This window comes from Amia ocellicauda, chromosome 3 (assembly GCF_036373705.1).
Source record: "Amia ocellicauda isolate fAmiCal2 chromosome 3, fAmiCal2.hap1, whole genome shotgun sequence".
NCBI classification, from domain to species: Eukaryota; Metazoa; Chordata; class Actinopteri; order Amiiformes; family Amiidae; genus Amia; species Amia ocellicauda.
In genome coordinates, this window is record NC_089852.1 from 36,588,930 (window position 1) to 36,603,469 (window position 14,540).

The 14,540-nt window shown below is 37.5% G+C and overlaps 1 protein-coding gene across 6 annotated transcripts in view; it reads right to left on the reverse strand.

Annotated features, from left to right (window-relative positions):
• Positions 1–14,540, reverse strand: part of LOC136746643 (protocadherin Fat 3) — a 186,468-nt gene that overhangs the window by 57,480 nt on the left and 114,448 nt on the right. For all 6 annotated transcript variants that reach the window (XM_066699266.1, XM_066699271.1, XM_066699269.1 and 3 more), the window contains exons 5-6: positions 4,261–4,575; positions 2,811–3,021 (exon numbers count right to left, since the gene is read on the reverse strand). In XM_066699266.1, the coding sequence (XP_066555363.1) occupies positions 2,811–3,021; positions 4,261–4,575 (526 nt within the window). The remainder of the gene's footprint in view (positions 1–2,810; positions 3,022–4,260; positions 4,576–14,540) is intronic.

Here is a 14,540-nt window from a genome sequence, read left to right on the forward strand (position 1 = left end):
AGCATGAAAGGCTGAAAGTAAATGTAGAAGATGCCTTCTTTATACTTACGGTTTCAATGCTTTGTTCAAAAATGGACAACAGTTAGGGATATGTACAGGCAATTCACTAAGCATCTGCTGTGGTATTTATATCTTAGCACAACTGTCAGGAGAAGGTAAATGATGCAAAATTAGGAATAATATAAGCAACACTAATGCTGGAAAAGCGAACCAACTGGATTTTTCACTGCATAATGTCAAATACAATTAACAACAGTAACACTATTTTTATATTCATGACACATCTGCATTAATTTTCTGCATATGTTTTCATAGAACATCACTCCTACAAAAACAAAATGCAATATGTTTTTCTTTTTTCATCTTTATTCCATTACTTGTCTTTTGACTACCCACAGCACAAACAAAATTCCCCAATGTAATCCACAAAGTACAGTCTTTTATGTGGAAGGTTCTGTCACTTGATGCAGATTCCTACAGTGTACAAGTTATATGACAGCAAAATGCTCTTATTTGTGAAGCCTAATCCATCAACGATGTAAATCTAACCGTTTTAAACACCAGTGTGCTCAGCGTTGATCGCAGGGCTGGTTCTGTTTTCTAGTTTTGCAACATCATCTTTTATATCCTTAAATACTGGCAGTCAAAATTATGGCGGAACCTTGATTTTTTTATGGAATGTAAATGAGAATGAATCGGTATAATCTATTGATGTACTGCATTTCTGTAATGCGGTCAAAACCCACACCCACATTTTCTACTCTTAAAAACAGAAATATAATAATGCCTTAGGGGGCACATTAAGCAAGCATATCTGCATCTTGTATTTTCACATGACATTAACTTTATTTTTCCCACACTGAAAATACTATACATTTTTATAATTACGCTTACAAAAGCAGTATTAAGTATTTAGTATCTTTTAGCTAGACCGGACATGAATATTAATGCCTGAATAATTGATTGGGCTGGAATAATAAAAAAAAGAGAGAGCAAGAGAGACAATCTGAGTTCCTCAAAGAGACTGGGAATGTTTGTTATATTTATTTTCATTTTGGTTTAAAGCTTAAAAGCAAATACAAATATTTCCAGTAAAAGTTATGAAAGACTCTCCACTAAACAGTCCAAACACCATTTTAGCTGTCCATTACCATGCTCTGCCCTTGTCTTCAGAGCGATCTCAGTGGTTTAGTTTGCTACTGTGTTATTCATCATATCACTATTAAAAAGCACTCATACGTCTGCTTGATATGATGAGAAATCAGGAACAAGTTGAGTGCTAATTAGGAAAGATCCTTGGAGGCATGGCAACGCATTTACTGTACACTCCCACTCATCCCTTTTATAGGAGTCCTGTTTAAATTAGCTGACATATTTTAACATGACTTTCCATTGCATCCATTAGTTAGTTAGCAGACATCTGTCTATGAGGTAAAACATTTTCTCAAGGGGTAAGACTTTAAATAGAAAGTTAAATGCTAGTGAAACATCCCCCCGGCCCACATTGAAATTGATTATAAACTATTGTTTAATGTTTAGCTGTACTTACTTAGATGGGTTTCAGTAAGTTCTATAGGTTTCCTTATAATTTTGACTGTCAATTCTTCAAGCCAGCAAAAACTTAGTAAATATGCCAGTAAATCAGTTTAAAATTATCAGTTTGACACAGGATCATCAGATACACAGGGCCTTTAAAAATTATAGCATAACAATATATTATCCCTAACAGGTTTTGGAATATATATACATGTGCTGTATATATATTGTAAAGATAAATAATGGTGACAGCAAACCTCTGTGAGAGCTAAAGAATTTCAGGATAGGTGTTAAGAAATCCTTTCACTTTACATGCACAGAAACGCATGAATACAGACATGGAAGATGTGAGCTAACATACCTTTTTGACGACTTGAGCAACTTTTACCCAGAGCTCTGAGAAAAATATGGTAATCATAACACATTTGGTTTGTGTGGAAGCTCAGGATTAAATGCAGTAAGAAATGTGTTTTTAGACTTGTTAAAACAGTTTTATTTATGGCTACATTAGATAGCTGATATGAAACAAAAAAAAAAGAAGAAAAAACATTTTTATAGCTTTCTGTTTTGGGAAACAAAATTGGTCAAATAATCAACTCTATCAGAACTCTTGAGACAGATGTTTCAGTGATATCTTAACTGGCTAAGGTTTGACAAATTGTGAGCATTTAAAAAACGATGTGCACTCGCACAACAGTAACAAATCTTATCCTTTCATATCAATCAATTGTGGTCCTTATAGGGAATCCACAGTGAAATATCTAAAATAATGTTTTTGCGTTCAACTAGTAACATTGGTGCTTCTTACAAACTGAAATGGGTTTTTAGTTTGCAACTTTTAAAGCTTTGTGCCATACTGCAATATTTGCTAAAATTTTTCAAACCAAAAACAAATCCATAATGATAACATGTTTGCTTTACAGCTTTAAATGCCTAGTTTGGGATGGGAAGGGGGTTCTCATTCCAGAGCAGAAACCTCAGAAAAGAAGGTATTTTGAAGCTTAAAAGATAAGGTTAAGCACACAGCTCCACAGTATAACTATATCCTGGGCTCTTCTGAGCTGAGCAGCCTGTGCTCTTACAAGTCATGATGCTGATCATGCGTTAGAATAGATGGCAAGTCATGAGAACAATTAACAGCTGGCTGGTTCAAACTGAAATCATAGGTACAGTACCTTTACCAAACTGGATCATAGGCAGGTCAGCCAAGAGGCAAGATGACCTAGGGCTCAAGTGAGAGAAGACTCCTTTTGAGTCCCTCTGCTCGGGCTTACCAGTGATGTCGAACCACAGAGGGGCAGGCGCCTGCTGCATGGAGACCACCCCGACGATCTCCGCCACCTTGTCGTGCTCCATCACCGTGAAGTTGTAGAAGGGCTCATCAAACACCAGAGGGTGGGGGGACGGCGGCGGCTTCTTAATCCACTCAATGTGCAGACGAGCTGTGGAGGACTTCTGTGGGCGTCCGTTGTCTACAGCTTTCACCTAAACATCACAAAAGAGTTTTGGAAGATACCTTAAGATATCACTTGTTTTATCATTATCTGTTACAGTGGTTAATGATAGTCCTGTGAGTTGTCAATCCACAGAATGGGTTCACTGAAGCTTGAAGAAAATAATGTATTGTAATGTTGACCGGGTTCTGATTGGCTGCACTAAAGTGCTCTTGCAATGTAAGTTTAAAGCATTGTACAGAAGTATAAACAGCATCTTATTATGTACTTTAACACATACTTTATAAAATGTATTATATAAAAACAGGATCACTTTTATATGACATGTTTTATGGAATACATTAAACAGATTTTATTGAACAGAATTTATTCCAATTCATTTTTGCAAATCACCTCAAAATATGATTTACTCGATCCACCAAATATAAAGTTATGGTGATGTCACCATAAATTATGCAAATGATCACTGCTGAATCGGCAAAGCTTCTGGAGTAATGTATTCCGAGCCTTTCAAGGTCAGAATTGTTCCTTTCCTGGCAGCCTGGGCATTTTTATGACAATATTTACTACTGGAGCAGTTTGTTTTCACTGTTTATGTGCTAATGATTGGATGTTCAATGTCAGGATAACATATATTCAAGGGAAAACCGCATCCATATTCCCAATAAAAGATTAAATAAAACTTCAGCCGTCACTACTGAAGAACTTTAAATTCCTCTGTGGTTTCTAAATGCTTGTGATAGGCTTTGCCCAACTGTCAGAACATTCAACCAAATACAGAATCACGTGGGTGTCGAATGTTTAAAATAACCATGCCCTCTAATTTGCAGAACAAACTAATCCATCTGCCGCTTATGAAAAGAAAGAAAATCGAGGGTGTACTGATAATTAACTAAGTGTGCTTTCACATTAAAACTAGTAGGTGGGTGTGTGTTTAAGTGGTTGGGGTAGACCTCTTGTCAAAATGCTGTCACTTCTGAAAGATTGTATGAATCTACCCCTAGTTCCCTCCTTATCTTCCCTCTTAAATGGTATTTTAAAATATTTTTTAATATACAAAAATGAAAGGAAAAAAGGACAACAGCAAAGATGGTCTAACTAAAGAAGCCGCATTGTGCTGTTTATTATAATGGCCTGTGTTTGGGATCAAAGGAGGGTAATAAATTAAGCAAAGGCATTGAGTAAAATGTCATGACAATCTTTAAAAAACAACAACATTCTTATCGTCTCGCACGCATTTGTAGTCAAATGACCATCCAACAAAACATACCGTAAGGATGTCATAACTCCCAGCCGTGAACTGCTTTCTGGAGGATACCATCGCAGTTTTGGGATCAATGAAGAATTTGCCATCTTCATTTCCATCTACTATGCTGTAGGAGAGGTCGGCGTTCGGCCCCTCGTCTCTGTCATAGGCAAACACCCTATAGATCGGATCTCCTCTTTTCTTACGGTCCCGCTCAGGGAGTTTTATTTGGTAAACCTTTTCGGGGAACTGAGGCTTGTTGTCATTCTCATCCAGTACGTGCACTATCACCCAGACTGTCGACTGCCGAGAGGAAGGGCCTCCGTCCATTACTGTCACCTGTTTCAGAAAAAATAAAATAAATACCCATTGTTTAAAATTCAAAAATATGATTTTGCTATAGCTAATTACACAAGGAAAACACTTTTCCATGTATCTTCTGACAAGTGGAACATCTTGTCATATTTATTAAAGGAGTCCAACCAAGTCTCTCTTTTTTATGTGGTTTCTAGCATTTTGACAGCTAATTAATTTCAGCAAGCTACATTTCTCAGTAATGACAAAGATATTTTAATGATAAATCAAGGTGATGCTAATAAATAAGAAAACATATCAAAAAGGAAACTGGCTGTTTCATTGTGGATTTTAATGGGTTATTGTTATCCTTGTTTGTCTCCTTATTTTTAGCACTGTCCTGTCTTGCTTTGTAAAACATAGTACATTATTTTTGAACAAAAAATAGGCTTGCCTATGAATAAAATACCTAAATATTATAGTATATATTATACACATTAAAATATAGTGGCTTTTTACTTCTGATTGCTGTAATAAGGACAGGTTATACAAAGGGAAACATACTGTTTTCAGCGGACAACTGTGAGGTGAAAGATGCTTGATTTATTTATTTAATTTCATGCAATTTCCCCTAGTCAGTACACAATCAGTATTAGAAAAGGGTAAGTTGGTAAAGACACAACACAGGGCAGTGGCATATTGAACATGTTCAATGGAAAGGGAACATCGTTCACCGAAAGGTCAGTATTACCAACAGCCATTTATTACTCTGAATCAGACTGCCTTATGGTTTAAGGTCTGAACGCATGAATACATTTTGAAAGATGCGTGCGTTGCTTGTGAACAGGTTCCTGTCTCCAGTGAGCAAACCACAGGAGCTGCTGCCCTGACATGATATTACACTGAGAGATGCTTTGCCTGTGAACTCTGTGTAGCAGATCATAAAATTTACATACATCCTGCCATTTGAAGGTTTGATTTTTACTGAAGACTATATAATTTGCATACCATGGCTCAGAATGTTTAAAATATATATATATATATATATATATATATATATATATATATATATATGAGAGAGAGAGAGAGAGAGAGAGAGAGAGAGAGAGAGAGAGAGAACACAAGGTGTGTAGTGATATATTCAGATTAAACAAAAAGGAAAAAAGGAAAAACCCAACCCTCCTTTCAAAGTCATGAAGTTATTATAAATGTCATTTCAATGTTGATACAATTAAGGTAAACCTTTGCCTTCAATCTCTTGAAGCTGAACAATTTTTTCAATTATTCAATTTCCTAAGTGCTCACACATTTTTAACTCAAAAAAAAAAAAGCTTCCACTCTATATAATCATCCTCACTGCTTGAACAGATACCCGACACATGGTCCTTTATATAGTTTTGTTGTTCCATTTTCAAGTGGAATTAATATGATCAATCCAATAACCTATCAAATAAAGCATAAACGTTAAACGTTAAACCCGTAACGGTTATTTTTAAAACAACAGAAATAATTCCCAGGCTTGCTGGACTGCTCATGACTAGTCATGCACTCCACATTAAAAAGAGACAGGATGAGGGAAGGTGCAGAGGACAGATTTACGGGGCGAATTTCCAAGCTTTGTGCTGCAAGCAAACGTGGTTCCTTTGTTTTCCTGAAAGTACTTGTAAGTAAATGAAAAAAAAAATTAGCCTGGGGCAAAACAGGAATACAATTAATAGTACTTTTTCACTTAAACACAAACCCAGATAAAATCTAAATTCCAAAACGTAATACTTCATGACAGCTTTCCATTGGGTAGGCACAAGAAGGCAGCCCGTGATGCACTTTGGGCCTATGATTGACGGGTAGTTTGAAGATTTGATGTTAGTCCTCGTTGTAAGCAGCTTGGACACAGACAAACACGATTTACATGATATACAGCATTTTAAAACCAGAGAACACCAGGCAGAGCTGAGTGACAACTAGCTTGTTTGTCTGTTTCTCCAGGAAGATGGGGCGCTGATCCCTAAGTGGAGGACCGGGACTCCCTGCCAGCTTTCTGAAGCCCCCCCATACCCCCATTCCCCAGGGTCCTGGCTATTCACAAGCGCAGTACCAGCCGCAGGGTAGATATTTAGTAGAGTCGCAATCCTCTGAGCAGGCACAGCCTTCTAAAACTGCTGTGCCGAGAGTAGCATGTCAACATCTGGCACTGAGATGGCATAAGATCAAGTCCCAATAGGAAACAGAAGATGTATGCTATAAATTCAAGGCTTAGTGGCTTTCTGTATGGGAGATAGTAACCTGAGCAACTTAAATACAGAGGGCATGTGCTGACACTTCTGGTGACTTCCTTAAAAAATGTTCCAAGCCAAACCTCGAATCCAGGAATGGGAGGCATTTCTATTTTCAATCAATAAACCATTTTATTGGATCAGCCAGTACAAATCTAAAACTCACTCAATTGACAGAACATGTACAGTGAGGGAAAAAAGTATTTGATCCCCTGCTGATTTTTTACGTTTGCCCACTGATAAAGACATGATCAGTCTATAATTTTAATGGTAGGTGTATTTTAACAGTGAGAGACAGAATAACAGCAATAAAAATCCAGAAAAACGCATTTCAAAAAAGTTATACATTGATTTGCATGTTAATGAGGGAAATAAGTATATGATCCCCTATCAATCAGCAAGATTTCTGGCTCCCAGGTGTCTTTTATACAGGTAACGAGCTGAGATTAGGAGCATCTCTTAAAGGGAGTGCTCCTAATCTCAGCTCGTTACCTGTATAAAAGACACCTGTCCACAGAAGCAATCAATCAATCAGATTCCACACTCTCCACCATGGCCAAGACGAAAGAGCTGTCCAAGGATGTCAGGGACAAGATTGTAGACCTACACAAGGCTGGAATGGGCTACAAGACCATCGCCAAGCAGCTTGGTGAGAAGGTGACAACAGCTTCGCAAATGGAAGAAACACAAAATAACTGTCAGTGTCCCTCGGTCTGGGGCTCCACGCAAGATCTCACCTCGTGGCGTTTCAATGATCATGAGAACGGTGAGGAATCAGCCCAGAACTACACGGGAGGATCTTGTTAATGATCTCAAGGCAGCTGGGACCATAGTCACCAAGAAAACAATTGGTTACACACTACGCCGTGAAGGACTGAAATCCTGCAGCGCCCGCAAGGTCCCCCTGCTCAAGAAAGCACATGTACAGGCCCGTCTGAAGTTTGCCAATGAACATCTGAATGATTCAGAGGAGAACTGGGTGAAAGTGTTGTGGTCAGAAGAGACCAAAATCGAGCTCTTTGGCATCAACTCAACTCGCCGTGTTTGGAGGAGGAGGAATGACCCCAAGAACACCATCCCCACCGTCAAACATGGAGGTGGAAACATTTTGCTTTGGGGGTGTTTTTTTGCTAAGGGGACAGGACAACTGCACCGCATCAAAGGGACGATGGACGGGGCCATGTACCGTCAAATCTTGGGTGAGAACCTCCTTCCCTCAGCCAGGGCATTGAAAATGGGTCGTGGATGGGTATTCCAGCATGACAATGACCCAAAACACACAGCCAAGGCAACAAAGGAGTGGCTCAAGAAGAAGCACATTAAGGTCCTGGAGTGGCCTAGCCAGTCTCCAGACCTTAATCCCATAGAAAATCTGTGGAGGGAGCTGAAGGTTCGAGTTGCCAAACGTCAGCCTGGAAACCTTAATGACTTGGAGAGGATCTGCAAAGAGGAGTGGGACAAAATCCCTCCTGAGATGTGTGCAAACCTGGTGGCCAACTACAAGAAACGTCTGACCTCTGTGATTGCCAACAAGGGTTTTGCCACCAAGTACTAAGTCGAAGGGGTCAAATATATTATTTATTTCTGAATCAGACTATATATTATTTCCCTCATTAACATTTAAATCAATGAATAACTTTTTTTAAATGCATTTTTCTGGATTTTTTTGTTGTTATTCTGTCTCTCACTGTTAAAATACACCTACCATTAAAATTATAGACTGATCATTTCTTTGTCAGTGGGCAAATGTACAAAATCAGCAGGGGATCAAACACTTTTTTTCCCCACTGTATGTAGTGTATTGAATTAAAATGGAACAAAATGGAATAAATGTGATATTCTTTATGTTTTGGATTCCCTTTTAAAATCTCAAACTTATTTTCTCTGTTGAATGATATTGTTGAACCTGACTTAGACAGAGGCAGCTAAACACACAAAAGCTTCCCTGTAGCCCTGCAGCACATGCTTCTCAAAGCACTGGTAATCAGAAAACAAAAGGACTCCACAACAATAATGTCCGGTCCCGATTCATACGTGTCCCTATGAGCCTAGTCAAGCGCAGTTCACTACACGGTGTCCTCCGGACAGAAAGGAACCCTATTTCTGGCCTTGCTGGGTGGCCTTGTATAAGACTGGAAAAAACAGCAACGCATCTATGAGACCACTGATGCACTAAGAAGAAAACCGCAAACTCGGCCAATGAACTCAGAAATCCTCCTGCCTCCATCGATCAGATTAGTGCTAAATAAAGTTCAATCCTGTCATTATGAGTCAATGAACAAATTATCAGGCAGTTGTGTGTGAGTCACAGTTTAGACTTGCAAATCTTAGAACAAATACAGTAATAATAATAATAATAATAATAATAATAATAATAATAATAATAATAATAATAATAATAATAATAATAAATAGATATTTTAACACTAATAACTAAACTCTGAGATGGACCTCATACACTCTCCCTGAATACTGTTCACACTGTTCCTGCTACACAATGCCCTTCAGTTTGTCATCCACATGCACAGAAAAACTCATTTCAACAAATGTCTCTATTAGCCTTCAGAAAATGGTACTTTCAGCCTCATTAGGACAGCCCACCCATTCAATTCTTTCACTGACCTCCAAATTACATTTGCAATGAATCCAAAGACAAGTATAGGTTCTCTTCAATCTGGAAAAGTAAATTGATTTGCCTCATCACCATGATTAGGAACTTTTCTCCACTGGTATCTTAAAAAGCATTATTAATCTAAGGTCCTTAGGCACTACCCTGGCAGTGTCTATACTATGGAAAACAGATTCTGCTGTGATCTTTCTATAAAATGAAAGGATAAGCTGCTATCCATGTGCTGGTTCAGGGAGTTCCTTCACAGAAATGGCTTCACTTACTGTCCGATTAACACGGTGGTCTTAGAAATGGTTCTGTTGAATGTGTGGGTTTTTTTTTTAGAAAAGCACAACATGTAAAAATAAGTGTAACCTTTTTAAAATTATTATGTTTCTATATCCTAGGCTTTGAAATTACTTTAATGCATTGCTATTTATCAGAATATCACCAGCCAAACATTTCCAGCAGTTAAACTTGACAAGGGTCATCCGACAAGGGTTGCAGTTCCCAATTAAACGCACGCTCTGCAATTCTGCTGCAGCAGACTTTTCGTCTCTCTTGGCTTTTTATTTTCCTTGAGCCCAAATAGAAAGGCGCTGTTATTATTTAAATTCGTAATCTATAGCTCAATAACACTCCATCTCTTTCTTTCCCAACTGAAACTGAGCCACAGCTTTTGACAGGAGCTGCCGTGCTCTTTGAAAGACTAATAGTCACATACTTTCAAATGGTCACATGGTCACGAAAGAATGCGAACAGTCTGAACTGTGTTCAAACACAAAGGTGGATAATCTGCTGAGAGTTATTCAGCTTTCCGCTGCGTCAAAACTGTTAATCTAGTCAACAAAACAAATGTTTTGACAAAATCGTTACGAATTTGAAAATACTGATGAAAAACTGCTCCTGGCATACAATGTGAATTACAAAACAAAAGATCAATCAACAGATTTTTTTTCTTCATATATATATATATATATATATATATATATATATATATATATATATATATATATATATATATATATATATATATATATATATATAGTGAAGCTTCCCTAAAGTAGGAACATAATAACAATACATTTCTTGAAAACATTATTATTAATTCAGAGTTATTCTAGAAAGCATGAAACGTCAACCCCAAAACCGAGGGAGTTTGCTCAGAGTAGCTTAGTATTTCTTCAGAGTATGGCTCAAGGCAAAGTTTACCAGCAGGCTGTAAGTTGAGGAACAGCAGGCTCATTCAGCTTTATATGCCAAGGCTGCTGTGCTCTTAAGATTCAACCTTTATGGCAGATATGCGACAGATGTTAACTGCAGGCAGAATCAACTTTTCTTTAGTTTTTTTTAGGAAATGTTGGACGACTATTGTTTTTTTCACTCTGTACTGCATAGCTACATGGGGAATAAGAGTTCAACCACAGACAAAAAAAAACAAAAAAAAAACAGTAGAAAGTAAACAAAGGTAAATGGAGGGAGGGTATTTCACGTGTAAAGTGGCAGCATGTGGACACTGTACAAAAGAAACCTAAACCCATCTGGTTTAAATATCCTAAGGGTGTCTCGAATATGGCAGACAATGCAGAAGCTCTTGCAGAAGCTTGCGAAATGCCTGCTGGTGGATGATTCAAGTCAAAGCGTTCGCACCAGAATCAAAATATTTCACATCTAAGGCACAAGACCGCAGCGCGCTGTCAATCACTCCCCTCGCTGTGCAAAGCGAAGGCAACGAGACATGGTATCCAATACAGAATAGGGATCTAATTGAATCTGTATTGACTACAAGAATTTCTGTGTCTATAATGGCTCGTTTCTATGAACCATTAACAGGGAAACAGCTTTTTGATTTACTATCGCACCACAATTTGAAAAACACTGCTGTTGTAATAAGGTTAGAACAAACTATGAGGTATATCATTTTTTTGTATATGTGTGTCAGAATGAAGGGATATACTTGTGCTTGTACAGTGGAAAGCACTGCATTTTCTCATGCCTGTAAGGAAGGGGAGAACATTTAATGGAGGGAGAGAACTTAATTCCTCCAATTCTTGACTACTGAAAATGGTAGGAAAACAATTACATTGCCATAGCACACACTGTTAGGTTAATATCATCAGCACATACATTTGTGTACTTGTTACTGTGCCTTAACCTCACCATGTTTATTTTTGATTTGCCTTCCTTTTCTTTATTTTTCTTCTTCACTGGTGAGAACATCTGCCCTTAAAGGCACATAATGCTCTTGTGTAAAACTGGTGATAAACAAATCCAATATTTTAACACAATACCTTGAACACATATTAGAGAGCTGCGATGTGACCTGCCTGACCTGCCTCTGCCTCGAGGTATCGCATTCTCAGGAAGCCTCAACACTTCCAGACGAGTTGGGCCATTGTTCTGTCAGCACTCGCCCCCTCACACAATCTATAATCTCACACCTGCTCCGTCTGTACCCAAATACATGGTTCTTGTCAATTCCTCCTTTGTCCTTTCCCACTTTCCTTTTATGTAGATGTGGGTAGTAAGAGCCCACCACAGATATTTACAAAAATAAACATAACACACAAAAAGTAGTTTGGGCAATCAGATCTTGTCACTTATTCTCAAAATTTTGAAGATATATTAAGGAATGTTAAAAAAGTGCATTTGGAAGAAACATCACGATACTGAAAAGAAATCTACACTTTCCTGAAGAGAAAAGTGTCCGATCAATGCATACTCCCAGTGCTCACTTAATGCAAGAATATTACAGAAACTGCGGATGACAAAGGAGCATGGAAATATGTCTGCTCGGAGCAACAAGAGACAGAAAAACAAATTAATGGATCTGAGAACAAACAGAAATAGGTGACATTATTGAAAGAGTAGAAATGTTAAAATGTCAAAGGTCCGGACACATTGCAAGAACAGACTAAAGATGGATAACGGAAGCTATAGAATGGATCCCAAGAGATGAAACAATACCACATAAAATATGGGAAGATTAAATAAGAGCTTTGCTAAATATATACACACACACATACACCAGTTTATGGTTTTGTATCACACAACCACTGTCGCTTCTGAGCAACCATAAGGCTTGAGTGAAAATAAATGAAAACCAAACATGGCGAAGCACATTTACCTTGCTTTTCTGTGTTGTGCAGCACTTTCAGATTAATTGTGTAGCCTCACACAGAGATATTTCAATCCTTAAAAATAGCTAGCCCCTAGGAGTCTGTCTGAAATGCTTATTTGTAAATCCCAGCTGTATATTGAATGGCTCAGACTGCCAAAGAGTTACAGTTTACAAATCATCACATTACTAGCAACAACACTCATAGTATATTTCAGGCCACAAATCACAGCAATACAAACACATGGTCACACATTGTATGTAGACAATTAAAAAATATCCATCCATAGTGAACAGTGATTTTCCAAGCCTCCCTGAGAATAACAGTATGAGGGTGGCCACATAGAGGAGCCAAAGCTGACATTTGTGGCCAGACAAGATCATTTAACGGCAAATGTATGCTAAATTTGAAAGCGTCTATTTGTTTCATTGGGGATTGTCTCTACATGAGCGACGTATGAGGAAAGGTCCTTTGTTCTCAAGTGTGCTATACCTATAAGGCCCTTTACTTTAAGAGAAGCACAGTATATTTAACATTTGAAGCGGTGAAGGGAACATTTTGTAATATGTTTCTCAAGTCAAAACTTCAAGGCGAAACTGTGCTCTTGTTTAATTAAGCTGCTGGGAAAAACACATTTACAACAAAAAATAAAAATCAAAGTTCATTAAATCTGCGCCAGGAACATCAATATCCTTTACTGTATCTGACAACAAAATCATCATTACATTCTATATTTTTTTATTACATTGATCCACAATTCTGCTTCACTCTAAATGAAAATGGATTTTTTTATGATTACATTAAATTATAAAGATTGCTCTTAATGTAGAAAGTTTAACAGATTGTTGCTCTTATTTAGTAGAAGTTGGTGCTTTGGCTTCAAGCAAACCACAGAAGAAATTATTGTTCCAAATACACTTTTTTAACATAATTAAAATGTAATTTGTATATCACACAACTGTGAACCCAAGAATACATTTCACAGTTCATGTGTTCGTAAACATATAGATCAACAGCAATGGAGGGGGGGCGGGGGGGGGAGTCTTCTAAAGTGAACACTTACTCAAATACTCTTTAGCATTGTTTTATAAATGGGGGTAACTGGTAACAGAACCGAAGAGTGTCACCTTTTTGATCAGAAACATTATTCTGTTAATTTTCTAAAGCGATAAAATTCCTCTGAATTAAAGAAAAAGCAATTCATGTCTTGGAAAGGTTCAAATGCATATTGCAAATAATAGGTTTTGCCATTGTTTTTACCCATAAAAAGAATGTGTTTAGGAACACTAGACCTCATAAGCGCATTGTCATTAGCTAAATTGTTCAAAAGAAACAAAGTGAGTTAAAGTGGGAAACAGAAATTCAAGCTAAACAATAATGCAACCCGCTCTCATGCACACACAAACTAACATATAAGTATGTTTGTTTTCTAGAAACACATAGACCCAATTAAGATTTTATGTTACTTGGATCTAGCTCTTTTACTGTACACTCCCCTCATTTGTCTCACAAATAACTTCCTTGGGGATTTCATTGTACCTTTGATTATTATTATTATTAATAATTAAGTCCTATAATAGACCACATGCATGCTGTTCATTCTCTACCTACTTTCCTCATACATTAACTTATTATTTTAACAGAATGTTGTAATCCTAACCTCAATGACTTTTCCTCGGTTTCCAGAAGAGTGCATATTAACAAAATCTTTTTATTATTATTACTAAACAGCTCTGAACCCTTCAAAGACAGGGCTGAACATGAATGTACAAGAAAGAGTTTACAGACATTTCTTCTTTAGGAAGGAAAAGTACTTCAGATAGATCTTTAAAATGCAAGTGAACCACGTTCCAGTAATTCAAGCCCAGACATCTTATCATTTATCTTCATTATGGAATCTAACAATGCTACTGACAGCCTTCTCAGAACAGAAATGCAAACACTCCAGGTAAGTGCTAATAAAGCTGATGAGACAAGTATATTTAAATGCTCTTGCAGCTGCCAGCATAC